The sequence below is a fragment of the Gossypium hirsutum genome, chromosome A08, assembly GCF_007990345.1.
Source record: "Gossypium hirsutum isolate 1008001.06 chromosome A08, Gossypium_hirsutum_v2.1, whole genome shotgun sequence".
Lineage (NCBI taxonomy): Eukaryota > Viridiplantae > Streptophyta > Magnoliopsida > Malvales > Malvaceae > Gossypium > Gossypium hirsutum.
In genome coordinates this window covers 116,764,205-116,784,838 of record NC_053431.1, presented here as the reverse complement: position 1 = coordinate 116,784,838, position 20,634 = coordinate 116,764,205, and the positions used below count along the sequence as shown (strand labels likewise).

At 33.0% G+C, this 20,634-nt stretch overlaps 1 protein-coding gene across 1 annotated transcript; it reads left to right on the top strand.

Annotated features, from left to right (window-relative positions):
• The first annotated feature begins 18,008 nt into the window (after positions 1-18,008).
• Positions 18,009-20,340, top strand: LOC107926920 (guard cell S-type anion channel SLAC1). Its single transcript, XM_016857864.2, has 3 exons — positions 18,009-18,888; positions 18,973-19,778; positions 19,860-20,340. Exons 1-3 carry the CDS (start codon positions 18,358-18,360, stop codon positions 20,206-20,208), a joined length of 1,686 nt encoding a protein of 561 aa, XP_016713353.1. The 5' UTR covers positions 18,009-18,357; the 3' UTR covers positions 20,209-20,340.
• Positions 20,341-20,634: the final 294 nt, after the last annotated feature.

Genomic DNA, 20,634 nt, shown 5'->3' with positions numbered 1-20,634 from the left:
AAGCTTCCGTTTTGGTAGCATCAAAGAAACGAGACAAAATGTGTCGCTATTGCAAAAAGTTAGGTCACGTCAAAGCAGATTGTTATAAACTACGAAATAAAAGAGCTGCTGAGAGTAACGAGGAAGATGTAGCTGGTGCTAATTTGGTCGATGAAGGCGGTGATGATTTCTTGTTAGTGTCAACGAGCAATAACTCCAAGCTTACGTCTGAGTGGATCCTAGATTCAGGATGTTCTTTCCACATGTGTCCCAATAGAGAATGATTCTCCACATACAGTTCAGTTGAAGGTGGAGTTGTGCACATGGGAAACGATTCATCTAGTAAAATAATCGGTATTGGTACTGTTAAAATTAGGATACACGATGGGACGATTAGGACACTCTCAGATGTCAGGTATGTACCTGATTTACGAAAGAATCTCATCTCCTTGAGTATTTTAGACTTGAAAGGATGCAGAATCAACATCGAGTCGAGCGACATTAAAGTATCTCGTGGAGCTCTCATTTTGTTAAAAGGTAAAAGAACCGGCAGTCTTTATATTCTGGAAGGTTCTACAGTGACCGGTGAAATCGGAAGTCCCTCGTCCATTACGGAGTCAAAGTCAACTCATTTGAAGCGGAGGCAACTTGGTCATAGGAGGGAAAAAGGTATGACCATTTCGTTGAAGAGAGGTTCTCTTTTGGATGCAGGTTTTGAAAAGTTAGGGCACTGTATTCGTGAAAATCAGACCTGGGTTAGTTTTGATTTGACAGTGCACAAGTCGAAGGCTAGAAGTCTTCCAGCTTCTAAGCATAGATTCGACTCAGTTAATTCCCTGCATAGTTCAAGATAGGCCCGTGGCGGGTTTTGGCAAAGATGGCATTGAAAGAATTCGTGTCAATGTGGAGATTGTTAGAATTATGTGACCCAAATTCTAAGAGATTGCTTGCAAGTCAAGTTAAACAAAAATATATTTTCTTTCTAGAAGATTTAGTATTTATTAGTATAATATATTTAGCATTTATTAGTATAGTTTATTTGACTTACTAATTTAGCCTATAAATAGGCTCCTTTACAATCTTAGAATTAAGAGACACCCATTAGATTAGAACTCATAACACATTCAGAGAATTTTGTGTTTATGTTTGAGGGTTCTTTGTTTTTCGGGTTTTTGGGGTTTAGTTTTTATCTCCATCTTTTGTACTCTTCATTCTTTTGCCATTATAGTAAAATTATATTTGCCCGTGGTTTTTTATCCTCTTTTGAGGGGTTTTTCCACGTTAAATTTGTGTGTTCATCTTCTCAATTTCTTCTACTATTTTTACTTGTTCGTTGCTTATTCGGGACGATCCTAACACCATAAAACAGTGTGGGCTCCTTTTTTATATATATACTGCTGTAATGGAGTATGCAAGGTTTTGCAGCATGTCAACTAACGATCCCACTTTTCACATCTCTGAATCTGATGTTATGGCGACGTTAGGTCCTTGACCTTTTGGCCGACATTCATTTTCACCTAAAAACCTATGTGTATAGAGGTTTAGGAATTTAAATCACAAGTGAAACAGGTAATATGTTTTGTTTTTATTAATTGAATCAGCTGGACTCCTTGATGCTTGTGGGTTTGTGAGAAACTTTAGAATATAAAGGGAAAAATAAGACGAGAAATTTTCCATGTTTGGCCAGCTGAAGCTTGTTTGGTGACTGCCAAAAAACACCGGAACTTGCCGAATTTAAGCGGGCCTGTCTAGCACAGTGTTGCTGCTGCACTTTGGATCTTATACCCTCCAAAATTTTTAATGTTTTAGTCGGAAATTTTAAACTTTAAAATTTCTTTATCAAATGGGACGTTCAATTTGTAATAATTAAAGGTGAGCAGAATTAAATCGAAGTGAATTCAATGGATTTAATTGAAATAAATTGATTTAGATCATGTTTGATAAATTGAAAATTTAAATTATGAAAAATTAGATATTTATTTTTACTGTAAAATTTTGTAAGTGCTAAATTTATGCTAAAAATTTGTTTGATAAATTAATGAATATAATTATATTGTTTGATAAAAGTAAATATTGATTTTAATAGATTATTTCTTTTTTATTTTAATCTTAAGAATATAATTTTTGAATAAAAGACAGATATGATAATTTAAATATTTCATTTTAAAAAAGATAATTTATTTAAAATTTTTAATAAAATAAAATGATCTTAATAATTTCTACATTAAATGATACCTATTTATTTCATCTAATAAATTTTTTTGTAAAAAATTAAAATGATTATTAAAAGCATTTAAAATATTAAGGGTTAATATATATAAAGGTACCTGAACTTGACAACTTATACTTATTTAGTACTTAAACTTTCTTTTTAATTTAATTGATACATAAATTTGGAAACCATAACAACATCTGTTATTTTTTAAATTAAGTTAAAACATAAAACATTTTCCAAAAAACCCTTTCATCTTCACCCAAAAATTTTCAGCAACCGATTAACCCTGCAAAAAAATTGATTCAATCACCCAATTTCTACAGCTTTATGGGTAAAATAATTTCTTTCAAGGGAAATAGCTAGTGGCGAAGCCATGTTGGGGCCATGGCCTTCCAAAGTTTAATTTTTTTTAATTTAGTCCTTTGTAAATTTACACTATGGTCCTCCCAAAAATATAAGTAGGCCCCCAAAGTTTAAGATTTTTTCAATTTTCCCCTTTGTATATATATTATAGCCCTCCTAAAAATATAAGTAGGCCCCTCCAATATTTTTATAGAATTAAAAATAATATTAAAAATTTTATTCTTGATAAAAACAAAGAGAAAATATTTTTTTTTGAAAAAAAACTGATATTCATTAAAAAAAGGGAGGGCCAAAAAACAGAAACAAAACGTCAAGTCAGATGGAACAACACCACAGAGTAAATATCAACCTAAAAAGACAAGCACACAGAAAAGAAAACTAAAAGTCAGAAAAATAGCTACCAAGCCAACCCCTCAAAAGAAAACCACGAAGAATACCAGCTAGTTCTTTCCGATCAGTAGTCAAAAACCTTTAGAGCCCTAAAAAATAGGAAAGTGAAACGGTACTGGAAGACCCCAAAAGAGATTCAACAGAACCTTCTCCCTTTTACCACTGCCTAAAACAGGAAACTTAACACTGGTTGAGCCATTCAGTCTGGTCCTTCTCCACTAGCTTGAAAACTAGGTCAGGAGCCTCCTCAACCCAAAAGCAAGGAGCGGGTCTACTACGCCTATACATCGCCAGAGCGTGCGCCGCCCTATTAACAGCTCTTGGGACAAAAAGGTAAACAACTTCCTCAAAAAATCTCTCTAACTGCCAAATACTCTACGAAATCGAACTGAGAATAGATCTGTCTTCCCTGTACGATTGTAACTTCTTTATTATTGTTAGGGAATCTCCCTCTAGATTGAGCTTTTTGAAACCTATATCCAATGCAAATCGAAGAGCTCTTTCACACGCTCAAGCTTCTGCAACAAAAGTATCTGCCACATCTGTATAAGGGTAAGTGCATGCACCCATTATTTGTCCTTCTGCATTTCGAGCTAAAATTGCTGCAATAGAAAGGTTAAAATCACTCATAAAAGATGCATCAAAATTCAATTTAATAGTCCCAAGACTAGGTGGTCACCACAAAGCATTCATTAGTGTTTTAGGGGAGAAACAAGCAAATTTACTTAGACTAAAATCCTGAATATAACTCTTTACAAAACCTAAGGTTTCATACATAGAGAATTTGAGGCCTTCATGTATCAGTTTGTTTCTTTTAAACCAAAAAGTCCAGATCGAAATAGCTAGAAGTTTCCTGGTATTCTCATCAGTTGCAATAAAATTACTTACAAATTGTGTTCTTCCCTCCGAGGTATTCATTCTTGTGTCGAGAAACCATAAGATGTGATGTATATCCTTTGGGGCTTCCTTACACAACCAGCAACCAGTATCCACTCGCAATTCCCTTCTAGCTAAATTAAGAAAGTCGGGCACATAGTCCTTAAGAAGACGCCACATATGTATTTTGATTTTAGAAGGGAGCTGCAATTCCCAAAGAGATTTGTAGAGTAATTTGGAATTGTCATTTGTATTCAAGTTGGAATTTGTAAATTGAGTCTTCTTAGAAAGTAAGCTACGATACCCACTCTTAACTGAGTACTCCCTAGAAGCATTGTGGCGCCAAACCAACATATTTGGAACACTGGAACCTGTAATTGGAATTTTTAAATGCGACTAGCTTGTTCGCCATCGACAATCTTGCAAATCACCTCACTATTCTAGGTACCCAAAATCGCATCAATTAATTGGTTTACTGTTGACCAGCGGGTATCAATAGCATAGACTAATAATCTGCCACTCCCAAAACTAGGCAGCCAAGCGTCATTCCAGATATTCACCTTCTCTCCACTGCCAATTCGCCAAAGTAAACCGTCATCAAACATATCCCTAGCACTGCAGACACTTCTTCAGGTAAAGGAAGGGTAAGATCCAACTTTAGCTGACATAATGTTTGTGAATGGGTAATAACGAGACTTAAGAACCTTAGATAAAAGGCAATCTGGCTGAGTTATGAGTCGCCAGACTTGCTTAGCTAGTAAAGCTTTGTTGAAAAAGACTAGATCACGAAAACCCATCCCCCCATCTACCTTGGATGAACAGAATTCACTCCAAGTACTCCAATGAATTCTTTTGGCTGTTTTAAAATTAGACCACCAAAACTTATTCAAAAATCCTTCAAACTGGTGACATTAGTTCTTCAGCAATGCGAAACATTGCATCACATAGACTGGAATTGCTTGCAGTATTGCTTTGATAAATACTTCTTTGCCACCCATCGAAAGATACCTAGTACTCCAACCCTCAATTCTCCTTCGAAATTTGTCCACAAAATTTGCAAAAGCCCATTTTTTATTTTTCCCAACCATCATGGGTAACCCCAAATATTTCTCTAGATTCGTGGTCATTCTAACCCCCAAGGCATTGGTGATTAAATTCCTATCCTCAGGCCCCACACTTGCACCAAAATAAATAAGTGACTTGTCCCTGTTAATCTATTGACCTGATGCCAGTTCATATTCCTTTAGAATATTGCGGGCAGTGTTAGCATCCTTAATTGAAGCATCACTAAAAATAATGCAATCAACAGCGAATAATAAATGGGTAATCACTAACCTTCCCCTACCGATCAAAGCACCCTTCAACATATTATTAAGTTTTGCCTCATTCAGAAGAGTAAAAAGTCCTTCCACGCAGAGAAGAAAAAGATAGGGACTGAGCGGGTCCCCTTGTCACAACCCTTTTGACCGAGTAAAATAATAACTAATGTTCTCATTGATTCCCACCGTGTAGGTAACTGAACATACACACCGCATAATGAGGATAATCCAATCCTGGTGAAAACCCAAGCTAGTCATCATTCCAGCCTAAAAATCCCATTCCACTAGATCATACGCTTTACTAAGATCGAGCTTGAGCTCAAAATTCCCTCTTTTACTCTTCTTTAACTTCACAGAGTGTAAAACCTCATAAGCAATTAACGTGTTATCCGATATGTGTCTCCCTAGGATAAAAGCACCCTGAGATTAATCAATGCAAAATCCTAGCATTGGGCTCATACGATCCACTAGAACTGTAACGTCCCCTAACCCCATACTGTCGCCGGAATAGGGTTACGAGACATTACCAGTCAGTACAGTACAATACAGATATTAATTAAATATAAACGTTCAGACTCATCATAATTTTAAGATGTTGTCCCTTTAATGGGCCCTCGCGGTCTAATATGAACAGTAAAATCAATTCAGAACTAATTTTGAATTACTACGAATTTTTCTTTCAAATTTCAAATTCATACTATATACCATTTCCAACCATAATTTACTTATTTTATCAATACTTTCACAACCTAAATGACTCTCATAAGACATCCTAGGTACATGCCATTACCAATACTCAACATACTTTACCTCATTGAATTCGGGATCGGCCTGGAATGCTAATTCAACGGTCTAACCTTAACCTGCGCACGGAAGCAAACCGTACGCTGAGTATACACTCAGTGGTATTTCTATAATCTGAACACTTAAACAATTATAAAACATATTAATTTTTATATATTGAACTATTCAAACTCAATGAGTATTCAAACATTCACTTTCCAACCAATGTTTTGGTCTACTTTAAATTCAAAATCATTTATTATTTTTCAATAGCAATTAATCAATCAGTAATATTCATTAACAACCAGTCAATTAGAACGATTATTTATTCAGTAACAGTCAGTTATTCGGTAACAATAAATTATTCAATAATAATAAGTTATTCAGTAACAATTAAATTATTCAGTAACAGTCGATCTTTCCAGTTCCTTTATTTACCCCTATTAACATGACTCGGACTCAGACGGATACACGGATCCAACCAACACACCAGTACGGCACATAGTGCCTCATCGGGCAAAGCCGAAACAGTAATAGTAACAGTAGCAATACGGTACACAGAGTACCTCATCGGAACAAATCCGGAACAGTAACAGTATGGTACACGGAGTACCTCATCGGAACAAATCCAAAACAGTAACAGTAATGGTAACAGTAACAATATCTGACACACAAAGTTCCGAATCGGTAACAGTAACGGTAACAGTAACAGTAGTCGGCACATAAGTGCCTGATCAGTAAGTCAGCAAAAACCCGTACTCTTTCATATCTTATGGCATGCTAACTATATCCACTAGCCCGACTAGGTAATAGGGTATTTAATTCACTTTTCAGTTTTCAATTAATTCATATTTTAATTAATTAATTATATATTTTTTTTCGATTCAATATAATTTCATTCACTTTTCACTAATAAATATTCAATTTCACAATAAACACATGTTCATAATTATTTCACCACATTTTCAAATCAAATCATTTCAATAAAAACACAATACCAATAATTCATTCTTTAATTATTTACCATAACATTCAATTAAAATACAACAATTATTAATTAAATTCACCCTTCAATTTCAATCAATATTTATTTTATTTCAAATAATTTAATCAATGCACCTACCATACATAATAAATAATAAATTCAATAATTAAATATTAAGTTCGGGTTATAGAAATATAAACTGTAATTTTCGAGCTAACTCTCGTTGACTTTGTCTTGTCCTTTCTTAGCCGAGATTTCTGGTACCACATTGACTACGAAATTAATACAATTCATAATCATTAATACATTACTAATTTATATCTTGAGTTACAGAATTCCAAATTAAGATCCGCTGATTTTTCCTGAAACTAGACTCACAAATCTTCTTACCATAAAATTTTCAGAATTTTTGGTTTAGCCATTAAGTACAGTTTATTCTTTAAATTCACCCCTATTCTGCTGTCTGGCAGTTTAGACCCTTCTTCACTAAAAATTAATTATCTCACAGTACAGAACTCGGATAATATTCCCGTTGATTTCTCCTGAAAATAGACTCATTAGGGATTCTAAACATATAACTTTAAGCCTCTAATTATTTTTATCCAATTTTTGGTGATTTTCCAAAGTCAGAACAGAGGAACCCGAATTCATTCTGACCTTGTCTCACAAAATTCATTATATCTCATAATTTGTAATTCAATTGCTTATACCGTTTCTTCTATAAGAAACTAGACTCAATAAGATTTAATTCCATATTTTATTAATTCTATAATTAAATTTATACAATTTTTGGTGATTTTTCAAACTTAGACTACTGCTGCTATCCAAAATAGTCTTAGTGCAAAATGTTGATTTTCTACTTTTAATTTAATTTAATCCTAACTAAATTCACTTACTTTTCTATCTTAATTCATACTTTATTTCTACTCAATTTTTAACCAAACTTAGACATAATTATCTATTTTTCATCATAAAACCATAATTTCAAAATTCTTTCAATTTAGTCCTTAAAGCATAAAACTTATGAATCACTTTACAATTCAATCCTTATTTCATTTCTAACTAGAATTTCTATCAATTTAACTCTTAATTCATCATTTTACTCAACATGAATATTATCTAGAAATCTAATAACTTTCAAAATATCAACTTAATTTCATCAAAATCTTGTTCCAAAGCTTCTAAAACATCAAAATTAAGTAAAAAGGGCTAAATTGACTTACCAATTAAACTTTCAAACCTTGAAATCTAAAATTTCCCTTTTCTCCCTTTCTTTCTTTTCTTTCCTTCCTTGCTCTCTGTTTCGTTTCTTTCTGTTTCTTTTCTATCTTTTTTTCTTCATTTCTTTTTCTTTTGTTTTACTTTATATATATATATATATATAATATGTTAACTTAATAAATATCTAATTAATATCAAATATTTATTTTACATTTGTATCCATTTATTATCTCCACACTTGTCATAATTTAATATATTTATTACATAAAAATCTTATAATATAATTATTTAATTAATAAATATCTTTTATAAATAATAAATATATACTAATAATTAAATATACATATTACAAATGTATGTATTCAATTTATTACACATGTATTTTATAATTACCACACATTTGTCACTATTTTAATTTATTTCATAATATAATATAATATTAATATTAATTAATAATTATAGCAATAATTTAATATTTAAATAAATATCTATTTATTATCAAATACTTGTATTACAAATGTGTATATTTTTATTTCTACACTTATATCAAATCATTTTCATACACTTGTCTTTCTTTTATTTATTTATCATATAATATCAATTTAATAATAATAAATACATTAATACTTACTTAAATAATAAGTAAATACATACATGTATTACAAATGTATGTACATTATTTATCACACATGTATTTTATTTTTATCACACACTTGGCACTCATTTTGGCTTATTTGCTTATTTAATCCCCTCAATTTTCTTTATTCTATAATTAAACTTTCACACTTCATTCAATTTAATCAATTTATCCATTTATCCTTAATTAAGCTAAATTTACTTCATTAAACTCTAATTAACCACTCGACTAACTTCATAAATATTTTTAATAATTATTTACTAATCCATTTTTCAGAAACGGAGACCCGAAAATATATTTTTCTGATAACCTTAAAATTCGGGTCGTTACAAGAACTTTTACAATTATCTTATAAAGCACAGTAAATAAGCTTACGGGTCAGGATTGAGAGAGGTTTTTTGGTTTATTAACCTTTGGAATAAGGACAAGATGTGTTTTATTGATCGCGCTCATTTCTATTTTACCATTAAAAACATCCAAACAAAAGTTTGAAATCTCATTACCTATGATGTGCCAGTATCGTTAATAAAACAGGGCTGGAAAACCATCAACCCTTGAAGCCTTCAAAGGTGCCATCGATTTTATTGCAAACCAGATTTCGTCTTTTGTAAAAGGCTTTAGCAGATCTGCATTCATGTTTGGTGTGATCTTTTGCTCAACAAGGCCAAACACTCTGTCATCACCCCTCGGTTTAGAAGCCGTAAAAAGACCTCCAAAATGCTTCAAAGCAACCTTCATCATTTCCTCAAGATTAGAAACCCACTGACCAGACTCATTTTCCAAACCAAGAATCCGACTATGACTATGACGAGTCACAGCAACTTTGTGGAAAAAGCTCGTATTCCATCATCATTTTGCAACCAGTTAGCACGGGTACGTTGCTCCCAGAATACCTCCTCTTTATCTGCCTCAAGATTCAAACCAATTTACACCTCCATAATTTCAATCAGGACCGCGTCGGATGGATCCTGATTAATGAGATCAGCCAGCTTTCTTTCCAGATGAAACCGATGATATCTTTGCTTATGGGCATTTGACCGACTCCACTTTTGAAAATGTTAGCCCACAGCTGTCAATTTAGACGGGAGGCTAATATAATGAACAGCCCAAGCATGTCGAACAATCTCTTCAAAAGACTAGTCCAAGCACCACTTAGCTTCGAACCGGAAAAGCCTAGACGCAGAATTGCTCCCAAGCTGCAACTTTCCAATAGTGTCCAGTAGGATGGGGTAGTGATCCGATATCTAATGGCTCAAATGCTCTATCGAATATCCTGGAAAAAGGTTCGTCCAATCCAAATTTGCAACACCCTTATCAAGTCTTTCCCGAATGTTGGTAGATAAGGAACGTCCGCTTTCCCATGTGAACCACCGACCAGTAAAACCCAAATCATAAAGAGAACAATCCTCCAAAACAGTCCTAAAAGCAGTCATTTGTTGTTCAAACCGAAGTCGGCCCCCTCTTTTCAAAAGAACTTGTAATCTTATTGAAATCCTCAATCACAAGCCAAGGAACCGACTGGTCATATCCCAAGGATTGAAGTAAAGCCCTTGAATCCCGTCAAAAATGTTCATCGGGGTTACCATAAAAACCAGTAAGTCTCCAAGTTTCACCATTTTCAAGGTCATGAATATCCGCATCTACATGGAAAAGAGAGCAACTTCTGAGCAAAACTAAGTTGTTGCCTTTCTATACCAAAGATAAACCACATTTCGAACCAATAGCTCTAATATCTATCCCATTCGAAAAACCACATTTTAACTGCACCATCTCTATTTTTTTAGAGTTTAATTTTGTTTCAATAAGAAACAAAATATGAGGATTAATGGCCTTTAATTTATTACGGAGCCTATTAACTGTCCGGGGTCTCCCCAAACCACACACATTCCAACTAAGTAGCTTCTTTGTGCTCAGCTGCTCTACCTAGTAGAGCTAGCCGATATGTTAATAAATCCTTCATCAGTATTATTACCCGAAAGATGAAACAAATCACTCGCCAAACGCTGGCGCTTCTTTCCTTCCAAAGCAAGGAATAGGTCGTTTTACTCATTTGGTTGCAACTTTATCGGCCCATGTCTACTTTTAGACCCAATATAGGCTCCATTTAATACACGATTATCCACATTGATCCTTGTATCCAATCCCTTATGTTTTGGCATTTGACCAGATCCTAAGGGAATTAAATTAGGATTTGGATAAGAGTGAGCCAAATCACTCCCACGATTATTCCCAAAATCTCTCTCAATCCCTACATTTTGGCCCCAAAACTTTCTTTCCTTATCCGTCCAGCTGCATTCCATCCCATCAGCATCTCGAAGCCACCTACTAGCCGATGTAGTGTGTTGTCTCGCCGCCGTACGTAGAGAAATATCCCAGCCAAAAACGATTTTAAAAGGATTGATTCTAACACGATAAGGGCAGAAACTCTCACCATGTACAAGTTTGCCGCATATAAAGCAAAATAAGCTTAATTTCTCATATTGAAATCGAGCAGAAGTGATTTGGTTACTGCTAACCAAAACTTTCTTCTTTCTTTTCAAAGGAATCGTAACATCTAGCCGAACCCGAATGCGTATGAAAGAATGAAAAGTGGTTGTCTGAAAAGATGTATCATAATCCAAAAACTGCCCTAGAAAATTCCCAAACTATTTGGCCATGGATTCCGTCATCAATCCTAGGGGTAGATCATGAATTTGGACCAAAAATTATGATGAAATTAACAGAACAGAAGATGGGTTCTCTCCTGGCAGTATTCTATGGAGTAGTAGTAAATGATTATTGAAGAACCACAGCGTTCCCGTAAGTACTCTTTGAATATCCACCTCATGAAAAAATTGAAAAAGGATGCGTTTTTCTCCTAAGTCAGAGATACAGATGCCCCGAATAGGATGCCAAAGATCAGCCATTGTGTTCCGTAGTGAGGGAAAATGGACAACGCTATCAATCAAACACCATCCCACCAACATAAAATGAAAATTCTAGTCAGCCACCACTGCATCTTCCTGAAAAGCCTCTTCCTCCTCATCAACCAAATGTAGATTAGCCAAATCTTCCTCCATATAACACTAGTAGGAAAGCACTGAAGAGAAAAATGAGAAAAAAATCGAGAAAAAAATAGCAGCACCCAAACAAGAAAGCAGAAAACGTGTCAACAGACAGACAAGAGAAAATATTATTGAATAAGCTAAATTACTCATGATGATTTTTGAATAATATTTTTGTTAAATAATAATAAATTAATATTTATTTAATAGTTTACTTAACATAATATATAATATATATAAAATGAAAAGAAAAGATGAAGAGACTTTTATCATATTTCTTCGTCATTTGGTGCTTAGCAATAAAAGAAGAAAAAAATTATTTATCATTTATCCATCAAATTTGAAGTATAGGGTATGTTTTTTTTTCAAACTTTTCATAAATTTTGAATATTTGAAACTTGTTTTACATATATGTACCAATAGTTTTTTGTTTTATCAAGTATATTAAAAGTTGTCATTAAAGGATATTTGATAGAACTTGGAAACTTATAAAACTAAGTTAAATGTGTATATTTTTGGATGAAAAATGATTAGGAGATGGTTTCTAACTTCTTAAAAGTGTAAAAATAAAACAAAAATAGTTAGATAATGTTATAGTAAGTTTCGGCCAAAGTGAAGGGGAGGAAGAAATCCTTGATCATTTATTTAAAAACATATCAAATGATAGCTTGTGAAGCAGTGAGCAATTCTGTTAAAACAGAATAAAAAATGGTTAACTAAGTCAGATGTTAGCTATTTTGTCTTAATTGTTGAAATACTGTTTCTTTTGAATATATTTTTTATATGTTTAAATTGACTATCGTGTTGAAATAATGTTTCTTTTGAATTGATTATTTATATATTTAAATCGACTCTTACATTAACACTTCTAATTTTAACTTGACCATCAAAATTAATATTTTGACTCCACTACTGGAAATAGCTATGAATTCTATCCTGGGGTTTATTGATTTTATAAAGGTGATATGGGGAAGACGAGGAAGAAGAAGCAAATAAAAGAGAGAGTATGGTGGGTTTAAGATACTTTATAACTTTAACTAAATATATTTTACTAATTTTACAACCAATTTATTAAATATAAAACATGACATGTGGCGGCTGTTTATTAGTGGAATTGTAAAATCTAATGAAAAAACTAAGACTATTTTTAAATTTAGATATCAAATAGATTAAAAAGAAAATTTTAAGTAGACTACCTTTATATATATTTTAAATTGGTGAACTTGTATTAGCTTAAAGATGATATCAAGATTTGACAAATTCAGAAAGGATGTGATTTAAAAGAGAATAATATATTGACTTCATTAAATATGATTGTTACAAAACCATTGCCACAACAACAGCAAATTCAAGAATTGAACACTCAAAACCAGTACATTCTATCTTAAGATTGACCTAGAACAAAAATTGCAACATTAAAAAAGGAGCACACCGACGAAGCTAACCATGAATGCAATCCATCCATAAAAGCTAAACCAAGCACTTCCTCTTGTAGAAGATGACGGAGTTTGTGAGCCTGGAATAGGACCAGGAGCAGCAAAAAGGGATCCCACTTCAGAAAGCACAGTTATATTAAGCTTCATGTTATGGGCTGCACAGTGCCTGGGTAGACTACAAATGTACCATTTTCTTCCTGGTGTCAGCAGTGTAATCACATCATTTCCGGTGGTAAGTGGATCAGTGTTATTTACTGCTTCACATCGTTGGAACTCAACTCCACTGACTCTAACCACATTGTGAACTCCTGGTGTATACCTGAAAACTGCACCAACAAAATTGTTTACTTTTCATCACCCTAAACAATTGCTTAATGTACATTTATATATATGGGAACGTTAGTTTTACCAAGCTTATCACCAACTCGAAATTCCTTTCCAGCTGCCCAAGCTTGGTAGTCAAAGTCAAGGCTCCATCCTTTCTCATCACCAACCACAAACTCAGTGGCCAAACTCGATGGAATTGCAAAGACAGTAACAATAGCAATGATGAAAAAGATGTTGGAAGAGGCCATTGATGAGTTTAGTGTGTTTTTGGGAATTAATGCTTGCATTTAAAGAGTTCAAAGTGACGACTATTTATAAGGTTAGTGTGATGCATATATGGTTAACTACAGCATATGTGATTCGGCTGAGGTCGGCAGTGGAACAACCAAATAGCAAGGAAACATGTTGGAAGAGAAGTAGAAAACCTTTCAAGAATCAAATGGGGGTTTAGATTTTTTTTTTGGAGTAATTCATATAGGATATTTTTATGGAACAGTTCAAAATAGTGATGAAGTTTCATTTGACATAATGCACCAATGGCCTGCCATTAATTTGTGTGAATATTTGAACCAAGATTTTGCCATGTTGTTGACCACCTCCATATTAGGTTTCCTTTTTAAAAATATATATTTCGATGGCTTAAAGTTGTCACTAGAAATTTTAATATTATTATACATCACCGGGCATCTTAAATCATCGTTTTCTTTGCATTGTATGATGACATCCCAATAGCTGTTATGTAGAATACAATTTTCGCATGTTGTTTTATTTGTTTCTTATCTCTATTCATTTAGTTTTTCTACCTTTCATATCTAAGCTATAACCTCTCCATTGGACTCAAAAGTTGAAACCAAACATTTCAAACATTAACCAATATCACAACAATGCAAATATTTAAACCTGTTTCATTTCTTTGCCAACACACCAAAAAAAAAAGAAGAAGAAGAAGAAGAAGCTTCCACCTACTGCAGTTTCCATAGCCAAGCCTCGATTTGTTGTTTCAGCTTTTGAAAAAGGCCACTTGAACTTGCGACACCAGTGAGTGGATTTGTTCCAAAAATGATGTCTGGGTTGGTGACAATTGCTTTAAAATGTGATATAGAGAAAGAAGTGGGTTTGCAAATTTAGAAGAGATTGTTTCAATAACTTAGAACAAGGAAAGACGTGAGTTTGCAGTAGAGAGGAAAGAGAGAGAATAAAGAAGAAAGAAATGCAACGGTGTGGATTTGAATAAAAAACTAAAATGGTGTGGATATGTTGGTAATTATATTCTCTTCATAATTACCGCAATATATATCTCAATCCATTACACATAGATGTTTACTATTACCTTATATAACAGATTAATTTTTCTCCTATAATCTCAATATTGATTTCCGTACATTATTTTTCAAGACAATAATATTAGGGTCTCAAACAACAATCTTCACCATTCATTTTTTTAAAAAGCTTTTCATTCCTACTTTTTTTTTTATCAAAACCCTCCTTTCTAATGGTTTCTAAAATAGAAACAAGTAAATATATGTTTTGGACCTATTTTAGTAGGCTACAAGTTTTTGATTTGACGACCAGTGCAATAATTGGGCCTATGTCTTTGACCAACTCAAGCACTTGTTCACTGTATAATTTTTTATAGGAATTAAATTATCATTCAAATCTAAAATGCTTATAATAAAAAAAGAATTATGAACATTATTTCACGTCCAGCATAATCCTTGATAGATGGATGTCCCAATTTAGGTGAACCTGAAAGTTGATTTGTTTATGTTCAATCCAATTGTTTTTTTTTTTTAGTAATTTTACATATTTTTCATTTTCAAAACAATAATAATATAAAAATTGATATTTTTAGGAAAAAAATTAAAGCTTATTTTTGAAATTTTATATATATATTGATATTTTTATAATTTTTACAAAATTTTCAAGTACTTATAAAAAAATTAATTTTTTTTTCAATTTTCTGGAAAACTTTTTACCTTTGAAGAAGTTTCTTTCAGCCATCAAACTTTGTTTATTTTTGTTGAAGTCTCTTCTCATTGTCCCTCATTTTTTTTATATACTAAATAAATCATTTATTCATAAATTTATAGTTATTACTATTTAGGAAAGTATTTGGAATACTACAACTAAAGTTTTTATATTTTATAAGCACGGTTATGCTGTTGACAAATGTCTTATAAAGATATAGTAATATATTTTTAAAAAATATGACATTTTTTAAGATTGTTTATAGAATAAAAAAATACACTGCTAGTATATTAAATTTTAACCCTTAGATATTATGTATTTTTTTTTATTTCCTTAAGGTTATGAAGTATTGATACATTAGAATTTGATTTATGTACTTAAATATTCGTAATCAAGTTTTTATAATATATAGATATAGATATAATTACTAAAAATCACGTTTGCAATGAATCTAGATGTACGGTTCTTGAAGCCACCAAAAATAAAGCTTACTTGAAAATATAAATTAGTAGATAACAACAAGTAAGGCCTATCCATAGAGATCAATGATAATTTTATTTCTTTAATAAACAAATAAAATAAAATAAAAAGGTTTAAAATTAAAAAGTAATACAAAGTAAAATAAAATAGTAAAATAAAATATAAGAAAATCAATGTAATGAAACTCTAGCCAATGGTAAAATCTTCATTTGATTCAAGGGCTTGATCATTGATGCAAATATTATTTTTAATAAATCTTAGTTATAGTTGCTAACAATCACCTAACAACTTAATCTCTTATTATATTCTCGATAATCAAGACAATCACCATTAATTACTTTTATTATTAACAAACAATCCTATAACGGTCGCTTAAAAATTTAATTTATCAACCTCCTTAATAACGGAATAGGCCCAATTCTAACCAATAAATACACAATCAATGTTTATTTAAGTTAGGCCACTTGCTCACATTAGACAAATAATTATGTAGTCATCACAAATATTACAAATCAATCGATCAACTAATTATCTAATTGACAAAGTAATCATTCTAAGTTATCAAATATCAACCGAATATTTGACAAACATGAACAATTGTAATTAAACTAGAAGACATACAAATACTAAAGAGCAGAGAATGATTAAGAGCAATTCAATCACACTAACTTATAGAATCAAACTTTGATTAACCTTCGACTAGAAATAAAGGTTTAGAAACCCATATAAAAACACAACCAAAATAAAACTAAAAATGACTATCTCTGAGTCTCTCTACTCTTGACCTAATAATGTCTATTTATAGGGCAAAAATAATATAAAGGAGAAAATACAATAGTGTCCATGATTAAATAAAATAGAATCTTTTTAAGTTTTTCAGCTATTCTTGTGTCAAACTTCCAGGACGTTTTTGGGTGCTTTCCTGACTTTTTGGGGCTTGAGTTGCGAAATAAATTTAACTAAATCTTTCAATTCCCTTCAAATTGAAATATTATAGCCCAAAATAGAGATTCATAGCTCAAGTTAAGGTCAAAATACTAAATTTACGCTATGTTGAAAGTCCAAACTGCAAAAACTTCCCTAAATGCATAAATAAAATATAAGTATTGATAATATAATTAAGAACATAAATAGTATAATTAATGAAAGAAATACTTTTGAATTGACAATTGAAAATATTGTTATATACCAATCAAACTAATAAACATGCTTTTATGGATAGAAACGAAATCCTATATGCTAAACAAAATATAGAGATAACAATAATTCATACAATTAGTAAGGATTAGGAACGATAGATTTTCGTGCTCATGTGCGGTTGTCTTCCTTTATAATATGCGTTTTTCGTACTTATGCGTGGTTGTCTTCCTTAATAATATGCGCTGTAGGAGAGATATTAGAAAAATCAAGAAATATTTTTAAATTTCATCACACTTCCAAAAGTCACTAGGTTTTCAAGATCCACAATTTCAATTGAGCATAAAGTACCGAGCTTTTTTTCCCTTCAATTTCACCACAATAATTTATCAATTAGCATGAGATTAAGCACAATTCAAGTAATATAACCATTAAGTTTATTTTCCCTCTTTTTTCGAATTTAGAACGATTACCTTTGAACGCTGAGTCTAGATGACAACTGAAGCACCTACATAATTCCTCATATCTACATCAAAGAATTATACTAGGAAACACCAAACTTTTTGACTCGAAGGTAAATGACAACCTAGCACCTAGCCTCTATTACTTAGTCGGGCCACTAGTTCATTCCGAGGCTCATAAAGGTAGAAAATGAAGTAATCAATTCTCATGCAAATTATCAAAATTATTCAATTAAGCACATTCATCAACATATAATCCAATACTCAAGCTCAAAATAATTCAAAATTTCAGCCAGATCATGTAAGAAGTTTGACATTGATTGTTATTTTGCTTGTCCTATTCAAACAAACAAAGCAACTCCACTTGTCTCCCCCCTTCTTCACCTCCCGTGAGGTGTTGAAAACTCTCCTTTCTCATTTTTCATCCAAGTTGTTTGGATCCATGATTTTACTACCTCCAAAACCACGCCACAAATCAATATTTTCCTTTCACGAGAAATCTCTCCCCATTCAGCCCAACTTTTTTCCCCATCATAAAGCATTGGTTCCCATTTTATCAACCAAAAACACCAACTACCTAAACCAGCTTCATGCTTCTTTCTTCAACTTTTCGTGATGTTTTTCAAAAAGCAAAAGTATATGATTGTTTATATTCCATACCTCTACAAAGATGATTCAAACTTTGGGTTTGCATGCTTAATTTCATTTGTTGAATCTTGGAATCAAGAAACAAAAAATGAACAATGGCGCAAGTGCAACTTCTCCTCATAATTCATTTCAAACTCATTTTCTTGACATCCATGAAGTTTTACCTGAAGATGAAGAAGAAGAAGGGGTGATCAAAATGGAAGATAATAAACTGACCAGCAGCAAAAAGGGTTTACAGAAGCCTGTTAAACTTCGAGAATTAAAGAGGCCACAAAGGAGTTTTAACAGGCAAGTGTCATTAGAGACTGGGTTTTCTGTTCTGGGCGTGGAGTCTAAAGCTAAAGATGAAAAGAAGGTTCTTTGGAGAAGTGGTCGTAGTTTTGGAGGTTTTGATTCGGCAAACAGGGTTGGTGCGGAGGCAAGGAAAGGAGACTTTAACATCTTCAGGACCAAGTCGACTCTCAGTAAGCAGAATTCCCTATTGCCTACAAGAAAAGAGAAAGAAATGGAGACTCAAAGAGCCGAAGGTGCCACTGGCCTTAACGAGCCTGTTAACAAAAGTGTTCCTGTTGGAAGATACTTCGATGCTCTTAGAGGACCTGAATTAGACCAAGTCAAGGTAACTTAACAAAACTAATTATATTATATGTATGTATGCAAATGCCATGAATTTGATATGCTGAAGTTGTTTACTTTTCTGCAGGACTCTGAGGACATTCTCCTTCCAAAAGATGAGATATGGCCTTTTCTCCTTCGTTTCCCAATTAATTGCTTTGGTATTTGTCTTGGACTTAGCAGCCAAGCTGTTCTATGGCGTGCCCTATCAACTAGTCCGGCTACCAAGTTTCTCCACGTTACACCATTCATCAATCTTTCCCTCTGGTTACTAGCGCTGGCAACGCTCATCTCAGTCTCCGTCACCTACTTGCTCAAATGCATTCACTACTTTGAAGCTGTTAAAAGAGAATACTTCCATCCTGTCAGAGTCAATTTCTTTTTTGCTCCATGGGTTGTATGCATGTTCCTCGCCATTGGTTTACCACCAATGCTAGAACCTGCAAAACTACACCCTGCCATTTGGTGTGCTTTCATGGGACCTTATTTCTTTCTCGAGCTCAAAATTTATGGTCAATGGCTTTCTGGTGGTAAGAGACGTCTTTGTAAGGTGGCAAACCCATCTTCCCATCTTTCTGTAGTTGGAAACTTCGTTGGAGCAATCTTAGCATCAAAAGTAGGATGGATAGAAGCTGCCAAGTTCTTATGGTCTATTGGCTTTGCACATTATATTGTGGTGTTTGTGACATTGTATCAAAGATTACCAACAAGTGAAGCTTTGCCTAAAGAGTTACACCCTGTGTACTCCATGTTTATAGCAGCCCCATCAGCTGCTAGTATTGCTTGGGGAAGCATTTATAGTGAGTTTGATGGCTGTTCCAGGACATGCTTTTTCATTGCTTTGTTCCTCTATATTTCACTAGTCGTGAGGATCAACTTCTTCACAGGATTCAGGTCAGCCAAATTCATGTTCGTTTCAATCAGACGATATAAATATAATTATAAATTTACCTGTTTTTTTCAATACTTTTGAAGGTTCTCCGTAGCATGGTGGTCATACACCTTCCCGATGACGACTGCGTCGGTAGCGACAATCAAGTATGCCGAGCAGGTTCCTTCTGTTTTAAGCAAAGGGCTTGCTCTCTGTCTTTCATTCATGTCATCAACAATGGTTTCTGTATTATTTGTGTCTACCCTTCTTCATGCCTTCTTCTGGAACACATTGTTTCCCAACGATCTCGCCATTGCTATAACAAAGAAAAGACTTGTCAAAGAAAAGAAGCCCTTCAAAAAGGGTTATGATATAAAACGCTGGACGAAGCAGGCCCTAACCAAGAACAACTCTGGGGACAAAGAATTCAATGGAGAGAATAAAGTAGTCTAGCAGGAGATAGAGGGCACTGCAGTCCAGATGCTGGGATTTGACCGTTATTATCCCATATTTTATTGGAATCAAGTATGAAATGTAAACAATCAAATAGTTCAAGGATGATAATATATTTTAGTCAGTTCTACAGATAATACTTTGTCATTTCATAAATATTTATGGATATAGCCAAGGTTTTGTGAAGAAACTCAGTAATTAGTTTGCAATTTCTGACTTATGGCCATTACATGACGCTGCAAAATTGAATGATATGTGGCCGTCTTGGTGCTTGCGATAAAAGATAAAATTACCAAAAATTAACTCAAGGTTTCGAGGCTTCTCATCATGTCACTTCTCTTTTAAGATTTTATTTATTTTCACTTAGGTAAAAGGGTTACAATCAAGTAAATTTCAACGATAGAATGAAGTTTAGTGATTCTCTGT

Bases quoted from the DNA above. Each gene is read 5' to 3' on its own strand.
- LOC107926920 (XM_016857864.2), top strand. From the start codon at position 18,358: ATGAACAATGGCGCAAGTGCAACTTCTCCTCATAATTCATTTCAAACT. The intron at 18,889-18,972 runs GTAACTTAACAA...ACTTTTCTGCAG, and splicing joins CTGAATTAGACCAAGTCAAG to GACTCTGAGGACATTCTCCT. The intron at 19,779-19,859 runs GTCAGCCAAATT...ATACTTTTGAAG, and splicing joins AACTTCTTCACAGGATTCAG to GTTCTCCGTAGCATGGTGGT.